Source organism: Perca fluviatilis, chromosome 12 (assembly GCF_010015445.1).
Source record: "Perca fluviatilis chromosome 12, GENO_Pfluv_1.0, whole genome shotgun sequence".
NCBI classification, from domain to species: Eukaryota; Metazoa; Chordata; class Actinopteri; order Perciformes; family Percidae; genus Perca; species Perca fluviatilis.
Window position 1 is genome coordinate 5,949,467 of NC_053123.1, and position 19,501 is coordinate 5,968,967.

At 40.6% G+C, this 19,501-nt stretch overlaps 1 protein-coding gene across 1 annotated transcript in view; it reads right to left on the minus strand.

The window, feature by feature from the left end:
- Positions 1-981: 981 nt before the first annotated feature.
- Positions 982-19,501, minus strand: part of LOC120569855 (insulin-like growth factor-binding protein 2-B) — a 39,098-nt gene continuing 20,578 nt past the window's right edge. The window contains exons 2-4 of the mRNA XM_039817995.1: positions 15,200-15,354; positions 8,564-8,704; positions 982-2,694 (exon numbers count right to left, since the gene is read on the minus strand). Of these exons, the coding sequence (XP_039673929.1) occupies positions 2,536-2,694; positions 8,564-8,704; positions 15,200-15,354 (455 nt within the window). The 3' untranslated portion in view covers positions 982-2,535. The remainder of the gene's footprint in view (positions 2,695-8,563; positions 8,705-15,199; positions 15,355-19,501) is intronic.

A 19,501-nucleotide genomic window follows, 5' to 3' on the forward strand; every position in this document is an offset into this window, starting at 1 on the left:
ATTTGTTTGTCAGGTAGGTGTTCCTTTTTTAATTTCGGGATTTTTTTCCTTCTCAATACTGTAGAATAACAGAATCCTTAAAAGTGAATACCTTTTAACCGGGTTCATACGCATTTTAACCAATACTTTTCGGCAAATTTCCATCACTATGTATTCCTGAAAATGTCAGTCGACATTATACAATAAGAATAAAAATCTGTGTTGAAGTTTACCCTCAGAGGTTTAACAATAAAATGAATGACAATTTATGTGGTAGCAGGTCGTAATATCACACCCCGAATAGAACGTTGAGGTTAGGAAGACGTGAAATCCATTTATTAATCACATATTATTATACTGTGTTAAAAAAAAAAAAAAAATCCATGACTTTTCCAAAACTTTCTAGGTCTTTTTATGTTTCCCAAACCTTTCCAGGCCTGGAATTTGCATTTTTCAAATTCCATAACTTTTCCAGGTTTTTTCAAAACGTATGAATTTTTAATTTATATAGTTTTAATTAAACCGAAAGACACGTGTTGCAGCACAGTGGTTCCATTTCAGCTCAGTGTAAGAGTCACGTTTTTCTTCTATCGCACACGCACACACACACACACACACACACACACACACACACACACACACACACACACACACACACACACACACACACACACACACACACACACACAGATAGGAATCGTGATGGCGCACAGCAGTTTCCAGCGTTATTACCCTAAGTGCCATTTGTCTTCAGTGACACTTGTTTGGAACTGACAAGTGTTGGTGGGAAAACTGCTGACAAACAGCAACAACAACAGCAGCAGCTCTCTGCAGTTAACCAAACTGATGCGTGCAGATTTATAGAAACACTTGGATGGTGTCGGATTTTACATCTTGAGTTTAGGAGCAGAGTTGAATTTAATTAATTTACAGCTAACAATGTAGGAAGCAAAGTTGGTGCATCAACAGGGAAACTTTACAAGGTGTAATCAGTGAAAAGCATGACAGTGATACAACGTTTAATTGCCTGCTTGCAGAGCATTTACTCATGGAAACAAGATTACACAACATGTTGGCACTGAAAGGACATTTAGCTTGCAAATATTTGAGATGTCAAAAAGGAATTCAAGGAGCACCTGTAAGTCTTTAACCTCAGCTCAACATCGAGGCGTCTTCAAGTTTATTTCACGATTTCTTTAAAAAAGAAATAAGAAATTACATAAAATGATGTCTACAATTCACATCAACTTATTTTCATGTGATTATACCTTCAAAAAGTATGCAGAATGTTTTTATTTATTGGTTCATGTAACTGTGGCAGTGTCGATTAGATATACTGTACATATTTGTAGAGTAAGCCACAAGTCGAGATTTTATTCTGTAGTACTGAACAGATGTTACATTGTCACCCTAAAAAGAAATACAAAATCATAACATTTTCTAAGGTTGACCTTAAAGCTGCACTAATCAATATTTCCATACTAAAATTAGATAAAATAACTAATGTGAAAGTGGTCGCTCAGAGACAAACCTACAGACAATTCTCAACTCTGCAGTTCCTCTCAGCTCCAAAGAGCATACAGTCTCTTATAGCTCATTGTTTGGGTTTTCTGACCCAAAACTTTCCGGTTTTCGTTCGTCTCCCTGCTCTCTTTAACCTACCCACTGTACCCACTGTGCACTAGCTGCACCGCAACAAACGGCAGCGGGGCAAAGTTTGCGTTTATTGAGGAGCATTTAGCAGCTTAAGAGCAAGCTATTTTTCTCAGGAGTTGTTGAAGATCTAAAGAGTGAAGATTAGACTTACTTTTGTCAAAGGGGTAAAAAAAAGAAAGAAATGCTGCTCTTGCTCTGTCTGACACATTCACCAAAAGATAATATAGGTTTACAGCTTGTTCTGCTGCCCCTAAGTGGCCCCGACAATCAATTAATGCAGCTTTAAAGGATAAGGCTGGCAATATTCTAATTTGTTTTTATTGTCAACAAATCCCATTAAAAAACTAAAAGCAACAATAAAAAGATCCAACTGGCAAGTGTGCCACATAAGCCCACATAAGCCCACATAAACCGTCTTGCTGTCATACATCCATCCATAAAAACGTACGTGTAAACCAAATGTGTATTAATCCGCAGTTAGAAATAGTCCCCAACAAATGACCATTTTCTTCAGTTTAAGTAAAGTTTGCTAAAAACTACAGTGGCCAGCTGCTTTAGGACATGTAAAAAGACTAAACATGTATTCCTCCCTTTTACAGATGTACATCTTCAGTAGGAGTACACAGGCTTGAGTCTCAAGGACATGCTAGAGTAGTCGGAAGGCACTGAGAGACGGACAGGGGATTTGTTGACAACAGGACAACTAGAACAATGCCAACTTCATCCTATTGTAAGTTCAGCGATACTTTAACCTAAACCTAGTGTAAATTAAAAAAAGAAGAAGAGACAAAGCCTTCAAATACAGCGACTTCTTTACATGTTGATATAATAACCCTATTTGTGGAAAAATCCTCCCAGATTTGGAATTTTTAGGAAAACCCAACCCTGTCATAGGATGTGCTAGTAAGCCTCAGCTGCGGTGGGCATCGCTCGGAGTTCCTCCTGAAACCGGTTACAGTTGGGATCCCCTCGGACTTTGGGCGTTGCTGGAATCTGGACCCCGGTTAAGGGGTTAACGCACCAGCACTCGCCCCGCTGGCCCCGGGTGGACATGTTGCACTGCGAAAGAAGGACGAAAAAAACACAAACAGGACAAGTTGGAAAACACAGAAAAAAAAACAAGAAAAAAAAAACAACAACAACAACAGGGAGGGGTAAAGATTCACAGTGAGAAGCAGGGGGTGCGTTACTGAAGCATGGCGTACGGTGGCTTGAGATGTGTGTGTTTGCTTGTGGATCTTGGTGGTGGCGGGGGCCTATTGGATGAGAGTGAGGGCTGTGATTTGGGTGGGACACCACTTGCCCAATAACAGCCCATCCTCAGGTCATGCCCCCAAATCACAAACCATCCACAGCAACACATGCCGTCACTGACACACACACACCAGTCCAGCCCCCACCCCCTGCAGAGCCCCCCACTGAGAAATAAGGTCGTAATTGAAGTGGACACAGTTTACGCCGCGCACGCGGGTCGCCCGCGGAGGGGGCCGCCCCAAAGAATGAAGAAAAGACTTTCCATTTTCTTCCTTGGATGAGAAAGAACAAAAACAGTGACAGTTACAGTAATTACCCCGCGACAAGGAGGGACAACTCCAAAAGGGAGCCGAGTGTTGAGGAGGTACAGTGTTCCTCCCTGGGAACCGAGGACCCCGGTCCCAAACAATGCTGTTGTTTGTGACCAGTGATGAAAATTGGCCCGAGTGGTTAAGAGCCCTGCTTTAGGAAACTGTGGCGCCTATTCAAATCTTCTTTTCTGCTCTACTATGCTCGTAAGAAAACACTGGATATGTGACCTTGTTTGTCCCACTGATTTCTACGGATGAGCAGAATTCAAAATCACAGCCCCCACCTCCCGGTCGGAAGCACAGTTCGTTCCTCGGCTTAACAAAAGTCTTCCCATGAAGTACGCCAAACACTTTTATTGCCTTGTAACCTTGAGCTCAGAAGCTGTTGCCTCACTCATGATGACATCTCATACAGCGTAGTGGATGTATGTGTGTGTGTGTGTGTGTGTGTGTGTGTGTGTGTGTGTGTGAGCAGTGTGAAGGAAGAGGAGGGTGTGTGAGTTTTAAAAAAAGAAAAAAAAATATAAGAACAAAAGGGTGGAGGGTAATTGTGTGGGAGATTATATATTTTTTGTCTGATACAAGAGTTGTTATATATATATATATATATATATATTACACATAATACACACAAAAAAATATATAATATATATATATATATATATATATATATATATAACATATATATATATATATATATATATAACACATATATACACATATATATATATATACATATATACACATATACATATATATACACACAATATACATATATATATATACATATATACATATATACACATACACACATATATATATATACATATATATATATACATATATATATATACACATATATACATGCAGATATACTATATACCACACCACGTACACACACACACACTTACATGGACACACACACACACACACACACACACACACACACATCACACAGCACACACATGGTACACACGAAGCCACAGATCTTTATCAAGTGTGTGTGTGTGTGTGTGTGTGTGGAACACACCAGAAGCGAGCCACAGGATGGAAACAGTGACTTTACAGTGAAAAATTGTTCCAGTGTACATTGATGTTGGAGTTTTTTTTGATAAATTTAAAATTTTTTTGGAAATGTGAGATGGTCTTGAAATCCACACACAACAAGGGAATGACCCAGCCATGGTAATGGACTGGTGAACACAATCAAGATGCGTGCCCTGACCAGATCACACACATTGACACCACCATATGGCACATTGTCGGCAGTTTCTACGCGTCAATATGCAGGCAGTGAAGTGCAACATGCAATGGCTGACTTAAATTTTTTTGTTTTTGCTTTTTCCAACGTTTTAAATTGTTACATTTTTCTTTTACACAATTTCAGCGCTTATTTCTACGCCCCATATTTCCTGATATAAAACAAAAATTGAAAACGGGTCAATGTCAATGACCCGAAGTCAACACAAGGGTTTAAAAAAAAAAAAAAAAAAAGGTAAAGATGAAAAAGCAACCAAGGGAGAAAATTTTTTGATCAATTTGGACCAATATAAAACTGATCACAACAGAAGCCTTTTCCATCACGGAAGTCAGTGGTCACCATGATACAGCAACTACCGGCAGAATTTATAACCTGCTGACGTGTGCAACCACTGAAGTCTCTCCTTGCCCTCGTGTTCCTGTTGACCATGAAACAGTAAGTCGCCAGTGAATCCCCCCCGCTGCTCTCTACGGGCTGGCGCTCACCAAAATGTCACAACACTGGCCAACAACTCGATGAGTGATGTCACAGCAGGTGGTTTGCCGTTGACAGCGGGGTGGAAAACACCTGCTGTCACATCACTGATTGACGCGTGGCCAGTGTTGTGACATTCTTAAAAGTTTCCACCCACAGAGAGCAGCCATCTTCTGCCGTGCATTTCTGATTTGATGTTTGAAATGCGATAAATTAGCATTGGGAGTTGATATGGAAAAAAACATCATCCAGCTGAATAATGGAATTTGAATAAATGGTAAGGAGAGTGCTACAAAATACAGTACCAGGTGCCGATGTAGCAGAGTTAATGATTCCACTTGCCATCACTGTCACTGTGTATTAATTTCAACTTTTATATGATTATATCGTCATCAAGGTTTTTTTATACTGTTAACTGCCTTGTTTTATACTGCTTTTTGTCTTATTTTGAATTAGCTCATTTTCCAGAGAGTAATTATAAAAGTACATGGTTGCCATGGAGACCTGGCCTCTGCTGCACCCCTGCAGACTTGAGCCGTGCACACCAAGAATTATTACCGTCTGCATGTGGTGTCTCCATGGTGAGTTGAGTTATACATTTATTCCAATAGTCTTCTTATGGGTACACGTGGGATTTTATGTATGCGATCTTCAGCTTTCAGTTACTTGAGTAAATGCAGTATGTCGATTTTGTGTTTGTGTTTTTTTCGATACATTCTTATTTGTTTGAGCATTCTTTGTGAGACTGGCTGTGACGAACTGTGTGGAGAACCACTGTCACGGTTATCCTGTGTTACTCACCAGGTACATTTAGGGTTATATTTAGGTTCACTGTATGGAGAAAAATTTACTGACGGCCTGCATGGGGCGTCTCCAACACAGTCCTTGTGAGACTGGCTGTGACGACCGCTGTGGAGAACTACTCTAACTGTTATCCTGTGTTACTTACCGGGTAATAAACGGCTGGCTGGAGCCAAAGAGAGAAGGTGTACATGTTTCATCAGTATACACTTGCTACACCAAATTCAGTCAAACAACACTCTCTAGCCCGATTACTGACACTGTTTATTGTTATTTTAGATGGGTGTCATGTTATAGTAATTTTACTAAAACGCTGCCTGATATACTATATCTGGTATCTTTGGGACCTTAATTAGCATGTAAACTGAATGTGTGTGTGTGTGTGTGTGTGTGTGTGTGTCTGTGTGTTTCAATTATGCTTGTATCAGCAATGTGGGTGTAACAGTACACAGAAGTCACGGTTCGGTGCATACCGAGGCTAAGGAGTCATGGTTTGGTGCAACTTCAGTACAATGGGGGAGGGCGACTAGCCAGACCCTCCTCCGTGGCGTTGTGGAGGAAGGTCTGGCAATGCGAGACTACATCCCCTCAGCACATGTTGCTAACTACAGGTAAAGTTTTCCAGGTGAAACTCGCGCTTGTGAACTTTGGTTCCAGCTTACGTGCATCAAGCTACTTTTTCATATATTCTGTGTGCGCTGCACCGTGACCCCCGTACCGAACTCATGAACCGTTGCAGCCCTAATCAACAACATGCATTTCTAGTCAGCGCAAAGGAAGTATATACAAAGAGAGTGGCAAAATATTCATTCTTGTTTATACCAACCTTCACCAAATATTATCCAGATTTTTTTTTTTAAAGCATTCCATCTTCCCAAGGTCAGTTTCACACTCAAAACAAATGTCTATCACCATTAGAGTAGGATATCAAAACTAATTTGGAAAATGATATATATTAGGGAAAGTACATATTGTACACCTTGGCACTTTTACACAAGACAACCTAGATTAATACGGTCATTCTCAGTTGGTTATAAAACAATGCACATTCAATCCTACATGTAGGCCAAATTGGATCAGCAGCTTCAGTTAGGAAAAGACCGACCCAAATGGGCATGGCACCAACTAGAAGGCCCCTGTTAGCAAATCTTTCCCTCCTTAAAGCTAGAATTAAACATAGGGGACCTCTTCAAGACAGGGCCTTCACATGTGGTAATAAAGCATAACCTTCAGGCCTTTATCATCTTTTGGGACCCCTGGAGTTCTGGAGCCCTGGGGAAGTTGCGCGCATTGCCTACAATTTTTCATCAGATGAAAGGCTTTAATGTTCAAAAACACATTATCAACATTATTCATCTGAAAATGTCAGCTTCAGCACCTGTCTTAAAGGTGCCGTAGGTAGGATTGTGAAGATCAAGGACTTGGCCAAAGAATTTGAACATCGACAACTTCTCAGTCCCTCCCCCCCCCAAGGGAGAATGAATGCGTGTGCATGAGCAGTGATTGACACACAGTTAGACCGATGTTAGTTCAGTTCCCCCCGGCCCTGATTGGTGCATCTGAACAGGGAGCTGTGGATTTTTGCAAATTGCACTACAGGCTGTAGATGGTGCCAGAGGAGCTGGATTTTTTTTTTTAAAGTAAGGTATGTATAGGTCTATGAGACTACTGAAGGTACAACACTGATGACATCAAGCAGCTCATTAAAAGAAAAAAAAAAGCTCGGCCTAATGTAAGTGCACTGAGACCCACTGGCACTGAGAAGGTAGAGGGTTTAAATGATGTGAGGGTTGTGCAATCTGGCTTTTTCACCGTGTTACTTCCAGGATTTATTCCCTCAATAACCCCGTCTTCCAGTGGGGTCTGATATTAAGACATTCTTGTAAACCTCTCATGTTGTCCTTTTCCTGCGAGCAATAAATAGTTTTTAACAATATTTGGGGTGTTTTTATTTGTTGAAATATTTTCCAGTCTTGTTTGGTGGGTGATCCTGTACTGTAACTGCAATGGTTTAAAAAAATAAATAAAAAAAGATTTTAAAAGACATAGATTTTAAGAACAATTTTTAAAACAATGTCCAGGCCCGCCGGAAGTGCCAAAGTGGCCAAACGGAAGAATTTCAACTCCCAGCCCGTCACATGATGCCCTCTGGCCCAAAAAGACTTTTCCCATAGACTTACAAGGCAAAAGAGTCGTCTGTGAAACAGTGGATACATTTTTTTTTTGCATCAACCCCCGCAAAATGACTCGTACCACTATCAGAATTTGATCCACAGGTCCCATAACATTTGAAAAAGTCTAGAAGAGCCGCGCGATTAAATAATTGAACCCCCATTCAAGTTGAACTAATTCCAGCTAAACCAGAAGTAGACGTCTTGACCGGCTACTAGTGCGCCTGCTCTATGGGCCCCATAGTACGGAGCAGCGCAGATCATCCGGGTCATTTTTGGCCATGATGCGCCACTAAACACTCTCATATGTATGAAGGGAGCTCCGCCTCGAATGCCGTATCCAGTTTGTATTATACATACTGTACACTTTAACCATGTTTTTCAATGATGAAGCTGCCATGTTCAGTCTAATAAAGTGTGTGAGATTCTAATGTGAGAATAAGAGAGTTTTGAGTTTTCTAGTTAGAGTTTGTTCAAATGTGAAGATTAATTTGCGTAGGTGTGTCACCATGAATTCAACCAGCCACAATATTCTTACTCAACAACCAGTGTGTGTGTGTGTGTATGTGTGTGTGTGTGTGTGCGTGTTCAAGTGTGTGTGTGTGTGTTCAAGTGAAATGGCGGGATGTGAGGCCAATGCTGTGTCCATGGCTCACCTGTTTGAGGTTGTACAGTCCATGTCTGTCACAGTTAGGAAACTTGAGCTCGTACAGATTCTCCAGCGGGCCTCGGTTATCCTCAGAGGTTATTTTGGAGACCTCCTCTAAGACCCTGTCCAGTTCCTGCTGGCAGGCGCTCTGAAAAGGACGAGCAAGGAGAAAATCATTAATACCGATAGTGACGACAGTAACTACTTAGCACGTTTCGAGGTAGACAAAAATACTAAAGAAAAACTACTTCCAAGCCCAACAGTTCACATAACTGCATTATCCTAAATAACCGTAAACTGCTGAGCTGGGAAGATGTAATCAAATCCAAATCTGTCTGGTCTACAAAATTCTGCACAACACTGCTCCTCCTCTTTTGAACTCTTTCATAATCCAACATAACAGCAGCAGTCAGATCACCAGAAGCACCACACAAGATGACCCAATTCCATTAAGGAGAAGCACATTTGGTCAATTATCATTTTCTTACGGCAATACAAAACTGGAATTCACTGCCCACTACTATCAAAGATATACATACATATTCCACCTTTACAACACACCTTAAAACATGGCTGTCTGATAACTATAACTGCACGCATTAATCTCAGATGTGATGGGTGTCATAGTCATTTATTTACATGCACATAATAATCCGCTTTTTCCAAAAAAGACAATATTCCGACTAAGCTGTTTACATGGCTAATGAAAGTGAATATCCCACTAATATTCCCGTTTACATCTAGCCGTGCAAAATATGATTCTTTCAAAGTGTACCAGCGATGGTGGACTTGTTGGACCGTGTGAACACAGCGTCCCTCTTTCATTCCTTCAACCAGCTCCTTGAAAAGGTCGGCGTAGCGATGTGTGCCAATATCCAAAAACCTTGATATCCAAGTCTTTGATGACGTTTAAAAGTTACCGTTTCTCCTTCTTATCAGGTAAAACTGTTGTGGTTGGTTTGGTTACAGCAACCATAGCAACGCACAGAGCTGACCATAAGCCGTAAACAGACAGGAGGCCGTAAACTGCGGTAAAAACCCAGATTGAGACGCAGATTCCAAATGCGCTGTATACATGTCCAACGAATGCCTCTAAAACCAGAATAATGCCAGAATAACCCACGTCTTAATATCTTCGGAATATACAACCGGAATATGCTGTTTACATGACAGGTATCAAATTCGTAATGCTGTCATATTCAGAATAATAGTGGAATATTGGTGCGCATGTTAACGTACTGAGTGTTGCTGCCGCTCCATCTCTGCTGCCTGCCTCCATGTTATGTCTTGTAGGCGCTTTCAATGTGGCCTCTGTGACTACTCTCTTGTCTCCTTTGTATTGTTTTAACTGCATGGACTGCTTTAATGCCTTTGCCATCACCTGTGCTTGCTTGTTTGAGCTTGCTTGTTTGTGTGCCACTTGTTTGTATGTTTTAATCATTCTTGCTTAATTTGTTAACCATTGTATTTTAGAATGCCTATTGTCAGCTGGCCAGGGACTACAGCTGGAAATTAGCCGTTGAGGCTAAAGCTGCTCCTTTTACTGTACAGTGGATTAAGGGGGACTGTCCACGACTATTTTATTATAAACTAATAAATTAAACCAAGTCAATCAAATCTAATCTCCAGACAAGAAATACAGTAAGTGTATAAGTTAGAGGCCAAGGAATGTGCTCCGTCCAAGGAAAAGAATGGAGAAATAAAATACTTCTGTGTGTCTTGTAAAAATGTCACAAAAACACACATTTATAGCTAACATTTTTATGAGCTGCAGTTAGGCAAGCTGAAAGTTCAGCCAATATTATTGATGGGAGCCTGCTGGAGTGGAACACGAGTGGCTAGACTGCTCGACTCAGCAGGTGGCCACGGCCACGGCCACGGCCACGGCCACACACACACACACGTTCATACACCCACGTGAATACAGTGCAGACTATTCCTGTTGTATGGATGTGCACAGACACACACTTACCATGAAGCCTATTGTATCCATGTGTACACACACAGTGTATCAGGCAGCCAGTGGAATCAAAGGGTCCAGTCTAGTTGGCTGAAGATGAGAGAGAAGGGCAGGAGGCGCAGTCTGCCACTGCCAGTCTACCTTATCAGACATCTGAACATATGGATCTCTCTCTCTCTCTCTCTCTCTCTCTCTCTCTCTCTCTCTCTCTCTCTCTCTCTCTGGTGAAATCCCGTCTGACTGGCCCTTTACACTGTAGTCGTGCTATGGTGTGGTCAGACTCGGACAGATTTTGTCAGGAAAACTTTACTCTTGCGCTGTGGTAAAATGCAGGTGCAACAAGAAACAGCAATGGCTGGACTGTAAGCATAAACTGTGGGCGCTAGTATGGCCAGTGGGCTAAGTAAGTAAGTATTACAGTTCCTCAAACACAGGATGAGGATGTCAACAGTGATGCGCTATTCAGAGCAGAAGAAAACTAATCACTCCAAGCTATACTTGGACTGTGCTCAACAAGAAGACCACAATACTTCAGCTGTAGACTTCCCCTCAACTTTCACTAAAACGTAACTTTCTATAGATGTTAAAAAGAGTACTCCACCAATTGTATTGCTCTCATATGACTTTGTCGGACTCATGATGGACGGTTTGAAAAGCAAATGCAAATATCAAAATCGATGCATCAGAATCAGAAATATCTGCTTTTCCATTCCTCCTTCTTCCTTGTCAAAACCTGTCGCCAAATTATCCACAATGCAACTTGACCAAAGACTGTGGTCAGAGATTCGGGCGTGTTGTTGGCAGAGGCTGATATAGCCTCTAGCCTTAAGCAGAGATGAGGAGCTACAGAGGTCTGGAAATCTCACTTCTTTCCAGCTCCACCCCCCCAAATGTTCAGTTTTAGTGCAGCTCCCAATGGAGCCACAAAAAGGCTTCATTCAACTTGTTCACGTAGTATACTCCCACTGGCCAGTAAACGGACTTGATGTGCAAAATCGGTGTGGTTCCCCTTTAAGGTTTTCTGTTTCAATGACAATGAGTCATATTAATTATATAATAATTTGGGATCCATGAACAAAGCTGAAATTCTAGGTTTAGCTTAATTTTTAGTATTATTGTATCAAGTGCAGTATTGACAAAAAAGGTTTAATGAGGCCAAAGATTAGGAAAAAGAAGAAGTGAAAATCAAGACAACCGGTGTAAAAACAATAATATGAATGGGATGCAAAGGAGACTTTTACTTTACAAAAACAAATGGGTTTATAAAAGGTAACAAATGGGACCCGACCCCAGCTGACGGCGACACATGTATTTTGTGTACAGTGTTTGACCTCACAAGAACAAACAATGAAGTGCATCCATGCTTGACACCAGCTGTCTGAAGTTCCTCCCCCTGCCCAGCTGCACAACTCCTTTTACTGCATTCTCTCTTTTGTTGCTTCTAATGATCTCCACAATTGTTTTGCACCCCTTTCGCTTATGATTTTTTTTGTTTTATTTTGTTTTGCTGCAAGCGAGGAGTTAAGTGAGGGAGAAAATGAGCAAATGCACACAATTGTTTGCCATGTTGAGACATGCAGTATTTGGGCCTCCACATGCATAGTAGGCCCCAAGCTCATTTGCATGAAACAGGAAGAATATCTGTGCTTGTACCGCACCCTATTATGGATTTTCCAGGAAATTTTTTCATTTTCTGTTTGAAACTGTAAAAGGGTGAGCGAGTGTTAAAGAATAGACTGCATTAAACCGCCAACGCACGCATTCCACCGTTGAGAAAAGAACAATATCACTTTTCATCATCAATTTGCTCATAATGAGCAATTATTGAAGCTAAGACCAGTCTCTTTCCTAATGCAGCTAATGACGCTTCTATTCACTTTGTACATTACAGGGGCCCTAAAGGACACACAACACAACGGCATTTCACAAAACACAACATGTTTTGTGAAATGTTGCGTTGTGTGAAATGTCATTTTGTTTTGTGTAATGCTGGGTTTTCTCTTTTGTTGTTGTTGTTTTCTGAAATGCTGGGGTTTGTCCTTCAGGGCCCCCGTAATTTTGTTTGTTAGAAATTCATCAATAAATGCACAGAGTTAGAGCTAAAAGTATTCTAAAAGTGGAAAGACATCGCCATATTGGTCTAAAGTCAGTTTCAAACATGAGGCCCTGCAACAGTTATCAAAACACAGAAAGTACTCTCACGTTCTTGGACAACAATTGAATGTATCGACAAATACATTTTCACATAACGGTTATATGAAAGCACATTGATGTGTGCTTGTATTAGTCACGTTGTGGGGACAAAATGTTCACAAAATCACTTAATAGGGACCCATCTTCTATATGGGCACAGAAATCTGCTCCACATAAGGGAAGAAATACAAGTTTAGGATTCAAACTGTTTTTTTTTTGTTTTTTTTAAAGTGAGGGTTATTTTATATAAGAGTTGTAATTAGACATGATTAAGGTTAGGGCAAGCCCCAGATAATGAATGTAAGACCATGTGATGCCAGTGCTAATGCCTGCGCACGTGTGTTATGTTTGTTTGAGTGAAAGAGCGCCCAGAGGAGGGCACTACTGTACCAGACAATGTTGACCTGTTTGTCACTGCTTGCATTTGATAGGCAGACATTTCACTGCACTGTGCCATACACAACTACTGCTGGGATGCAACATTTGGAATAAAAAAAGAAAACATTTTTGGAGAGCTATATTTATGCAAAATTACACTGCACTAAGATTCTGTTTGGTTGGAGGTTTTCTTCAGTATCTGTGCCTGTTCAAATAAGGCACAGGTTACAACATAACAGTGATGGAAGACATATTCAGATCCTTTACTTAAGTAAAAGTATTAATACCACACTGTAAAAATACTTAATTACTTAACTTTCTTAAGTAAAAATGTCTAAGTATCATCAGGAAAGTGTACTTAAAGTAAAAAAAGTAAAAGTCAATGCAGAAAAATCTTCACATTTTAGAATCTGGAAACGATCCAAACTGTTGTGTGTTTAATGGTCTAATCATTTCAGCTGGACTTGTAGGCCGTTATATTGTTGGTTAGTTTACTTTATAATTAAAAAAATGAGATTTTATAAACTACATGTGTTTTGTGTGCAAAAATCTGAACTTGTAAAGTAACTAAAGCGGTCAGATGAATGTAGTGGAGTAAAAAGTACAATATTTCTCTCTGAAATGTAGCGGAGTAGAAGTAGAAAGTGGCATGAAAAGTAAAGACAAAAGTGAAGTACCTAAACATTTGTAGTTCAGTTCAGTACTTGAGTAAATGTACTTCGTTACATTCCACCACTGCAACACAACTACAAAAGTATTGTGTGTAATAGGGCTGGGCGATAAAACGATAACGATATGTATCGCGGTAGACACGTAATCAATATCAATAGAAAATGCGTTCGATAAAACGTTCGATAACTTGTTTTTCTTCTTCGGAAGAAACCAGAAGTTGCAAAGCAAGTTTGGTTGCATGAACAAAGGCACTCACTCTCTGGTAACCTAGCAACGTAGGGAGTGACACTAACAGCCAATCATGTAACAGTATCAAGTTTGGTTGCGCCACATCGCTGTCTCGTGTTGGATTCTACCATTCTACAATAACAGAACCGGCGGCGTGGAGCGATAAGTGGAAAGTGAGTGCCGCAGCGAGCGACGAAATTGTTGATAAAACAGGAAAAGTCAGTATGGCAGTTTTGGGGATTTTATAAGTCTGACCGTCGTCCCCACCAACACTACCGCAAACTTGTTTTCCCACCTTAGCCGCGCTCACACTTTGGAGCACAGCCGTATTTGTCAGCAACGTCCAACAACATCTGCAGCTGCTACACCGCACAAGCAGCAGACCGCCATGGAGAGGTACTCTGCATCAGCGCCTTACTAAACGCTACAAAGAAATAACGGAGGCAGACGTGCTGAGCACTGTCCAGAAGCCAGGTTACCAACCTAGCACTAAACCTGCAGAAAATAGTTCTTCTCAGGTTTCAGGTTTCTCTATGTTTATATTTAACACTTTGCACCATTTTATTACACCTTATTAAGCAATTCTTACTTATTCTTTCTTCACTGTGATTTTAGACTTATGTTTAAATTTTAATTATTTGAGTGGTTTCCATGGTTGTGTTGACATTTCTGCTTTTATAACTGAGGGGATTATAATCAGAGGAAGGTTAAGTTTAAAATAAAAATGTTTAAATTTAATATATTTTTCTCCTGGTCCTTATTTTAAATAGGTCATAAAAAAATATCAATAATTATCGATATCGACCGATATGAAACACTTATATCGTTATACAGTTTTCAGCCATATCGCCCAGCCCTAGTGTGTAAGATTTATAATAACTAACGGGGTTAACTACTTAGGACTTTCTGCTCATACATGGACTGGTGTCAGTTATGGATCCTTACAAACCAATCCCAATGTAAATATAGATTTATCCTTTAGAATAATAGCAGACCACTTCTGCTTCATTTCGGATCCAGTCGATCAATCTAGATGCGTAACACAATGCATGTTTCAAATAAATTCAATGGCTTGCACTGCTGTTTTTTTACCCTTGAAATGCATTAAAACAGCCACATGATAGTAAAAAGAACGAATTAGAGTAAGTAAGAGGTGGTGAGGAAGTCAATCTTGAATTGTCACTCAAAAATAGTTGCAGGTTTAGATCTGACCTGTAGCACTTTCTGGGTTCGGGGGTCCTCTAGTTGTTTCGTCTTCATCTTGGCTTTGCGCTCATTCAGATGTTGTTTCCTGGCGGACTCCTGCCAAATCCAAGCCTCAGCCAAAGGAGGTCTTTTGGTGACTGGATTCTCAGTCCCATGCACCTCTACAACCAAACAAATACACACATTAGACATGGTTCATCTGCAGCATTTGTACGTAGACTCTGCCTAGGCCTTCTTGAAAACAGACTTCACGTTCTAGTCAAAGCTAATTCAACCTGTTGGTATATTTTCTAGTTTTAATCCCAGTGTAACACTAAATACTTTGGAGGTTCTCAGAGAAGCATATAATGAGTCAGTTCTTTGAGCATGGAAGGGACACACACACCCTTTCTACTGCTTTCTAAAATACTCATTCACATTCATCTACATGTAACTATTCTTTAATCACAAGCCAACATTTCTAATAACAGGCCGTTTTACAAGTCATCTTAATTCTGGAATTAGAAGACAAAGTCATTGGGTGTCCTCGAGGCATCCTGTGTGCCTCATACGTCATGTCACTAATTCTATACTGGACAGTCAGGCAGTTGCAACGGCTGTAATTACAATGGCGACAGTGTGAACAGGCCTGCTAAGATCTTTTCTGTGAAACAGCGCAGCGCTACATGCAGCCCACTTAGGTTTGTATGCTGGGCTATCCTGTCGCTGTTATACCAAAAGTATGTTCATCATCTGTTGAGAGACAATACACAAACAACAAACTAACAAGTTAATTCAGAACAGACCCAGACAAAGCAGGATGGCAAATGAATACACAACGCCAGTCCTAAAAATGAGACTGACTCTGTGCCAACAATGACTGGGACTGTAAGGGCCTTTTCAGACATAGAAGTCCGAACCAAAGTCCAGACCAATGCTCGTGTTTTTGTTACGTTGTATACATTTGATCCGGTTAGTTTTGGTTTCACACTGCAGTTATGCAATGTAGAAGCCCCTTACTTTAACACCTGGAAGAGCGTGCACTGAAATGTATGCGTGAAGTGTTGCTGCTGGGTGATATTGATTGGGATCAATAAAAGTCTGTCTGTCTATCTATCCATCTATCCATCTATCCATCCATCCCTCTCCCTTCTCTCTCTCTCTCTCTCTCTCTCTCTCTCTGACAAAACTACGTCCTGTCATCATCACATTTGTGAGCCATGTCTCCCTTTACTTGTACTTGATTGGTTTGTAGACGGCCTTCCCCGTCCTCTCACATTCGGTTCTGTATTCAGATTTTTTGGGAGTTTGTTTCCAACTGACCGCTGCTCTCCCCATGCTACCGCTGCTCTTTTTGTTTTGTTGTGTTGGTAAGAAGCAAGACACAGGAACTTTACTTGGGTTTGGAGGAGCTGCAGCATTTATTCAGAGACAAACTGAAACCTACACTGTCCATTTACTACCACTTAAGAAGTAAACTACTACATTTATTCTCTGCGCTAACTGACGACAGCTGTCTGCTCTGAGCGCCACTCCACCGTTACTCTCTTGCTCAGCCAGACACTAGCCTGCCAGAACTTCCTGTATTTGGTCCAAACCATCCAAAAAATTGCTTTCACGCTAGAAACAAACCCGGACCATGGTTCAGTTTGATCCGGACCGAGACTACCTCTTTTCGTTGGGTCCAAATTTCGGCTGTTGAAAAGACTGAACGTCCGGACAAAACGAGGTAAGTGTGAAAGCCCAAGGAGGGGTAAACACAAAGACGTTTTTCAGCATCGTCAGAGTCATCACAGACATAATAATCTGAGATTGTCTGACACACTTCAACAGGAAAGCGTTGACTGATTTAAAGAGCTGAGCTCGACTGCTAGTCATCGGTGGTGAGTCCAGACTAGTGAGGAAGCACCGAGGCTTTTCATGCTGAGTCAGGATTGGTTTTTTTGGGTACCTGATCTACCTGTCTGTAATTAGCTTAATAAAAACAGGAGTAGGTTGTAAATCACACCCGAGAGGGAATGGCCCCCAGTGAATATCCAGAGCTCCTTACACATGCTATGACACCTTCTAAAATGTTTCTGTGCGTGTTCACGCGTGTCTTCGCGCATACATTTCGGTGCACACTCTTACTCTTAAAGTAAGTGGCTTCTACATTGCAACAGGCATTTGTCTTCACATTCAGCATTAGAAATGACTTGTTTTGGCCAACACAAATTAAATATACATAATAGGAGACTGGGATTTTTGGGAAGGGGGCTTTAAAGATGCAGTAGGTAAGACTTATAAAACTAACTTTCTGTCATATTTGCTGAAAATGACCCTATGTTTGAGTAGAACTACATTAGGCAGGTAATTAAAAAAAAAATCCAGCTCCTCTGGCACCATCTACAGCCTGTAGTGCGATTTGCAAAAATCCACAGCTCCCTGTTCAGACGCACCAATCAGGGCCGGGGGGGGGTCATATGAACTAACATCGGTGTAACTGTGTGTCAATCACTGCTCATGCACACACATTCATTCTTCCTTGGGGGGGGAGGGACTGAGAAGTTGTCGATGTTCAAATTCTTTGGCTAAGTCCTGGATTTTCACAATCCTACCTACGGCACCTTTAAGACAGGTGCTGAAGCTGACATTTTCAGATGAATGATGTTGATAATGTGTTTTGGAAGATTAAAGCATGTAAGAATGTAGAAACCCAAAATACAAGCATGAACCTAAAAATGAGCAAGATATGTCTCCTTTATGCAAACTTTTGAAATGTTGCAAAAAAGAAATGCAAATTAGGCACATTTCAATCAATAGGTTTGGGACACAAAGCGTAGTTTCATCAGAGACATTTTTTTTGCACAATTGAGGTTTTATTGAATATTGCCATTTTATACAGCTTTTCTAATACAATACTTCAAAAATGTGCGTAAAACTATGTGAATGGAAAAACAGTTAATGACATTGTTAACATGTTGATGTTTAGCAGGCATGTTGACCATGCTAGCATTTGCTGATGGGAATGCCGTTAGTAAGTAAGTAGTAAGGCAATCTATTAAAACAGTTTTACTCTGAATCAAAAAATGTCAGCCTGCTGGTTCCACAACATTAAAAGTCAAGGAATCACCAGATTTAGGAAGATATATTGTCTGGGAGCCATGATCACGGTTATGCTAAAGGGACAGTCAGGGAATTACCAAAGTTGATAGGGTTTATCCTCTGGGGACCAACAATGTTTGTGCCAAATGTCACGGAAATCCATACAATATTTGACAAGATATCTCACCCTGGATTTGAGTGGTGGATTGAGCCGACATTGCCATTCCTTGAGCCCAAAATTCACCGTAGATTATAAGGTATTTGTTCCTTTGTATGTTTTTATATGTCTAAAGCTGCACAGGGAAATCTTTCCAATCGGATAATCCAATTAGAAAGGCAACACTTCCAATGGGACTGTGTGGCCACAAACAAGAGCTTCACGTTTAAAGAAGTCAAATTACAGTATATTCACTACAGACTGATGGCCAAAAGTCACAAATTCCAGCATCCAGCTGAGCAAACATGCTTAGAATTTTGCTCCATTTCAAGTTATATTAAGATATTCATAGTGTGAGAGCCGCTGCAGATCACATTAAATATTTTCAAGAGAGAGCTTGAGTTCATCATTTTATTTAAGTCTGTTGCTCATAGTTTTCCTTTTTCCTTGGTAGATGCTGGTACACTCCACTGACACTTGCAATGCAAGTGTTCAAAAGGCAACACTTTGTGGCGCAGGAATGTTAAAAAGCTAACTGATATGCAACTACAGTACAGAACGATCTTAACGTTTCTATAGTCGTGCTTAAGATCTTGTTTTCTATAGGCACTTATAGGAATCCATGACAGCATGTTCCAGGGAGAAAATAATATCCCAAAATATAACTTCAGCCAACAACTGTCATCTAAATACTGTGTTGTTGATTCTGTCTTCAGCGCCATAGAAACTACCTGTCTAGAGCTGTTGGCTTTGGGTATTGCCTTTGAGCAATGCTTTCACAGCTCTCATAGCACAGAAATGAGTAATGTCTTTCCAGAGTTGCTTAGCATTAATGCATTTGCCCTATTACTGTATACAGTGAAGCTATGTCTCAAAAACTTAATTGTGCTTCCGCAGCCAAGAGACTGCCTTGCAGTACCTCAAACCATTGTCAGTGTAAATTGTTCCTCTCAAAACTCGGCCACTTCAAACACTTTATGGCTGGCAAACGGACAAAAAGCTATTGAATAATGAAGAAGGTTTTGCCTAGCCAGAGATCCCCTTCAAACCTTTTACGGTTAGCTAGTTCTTTCAACTATTTTTGATGT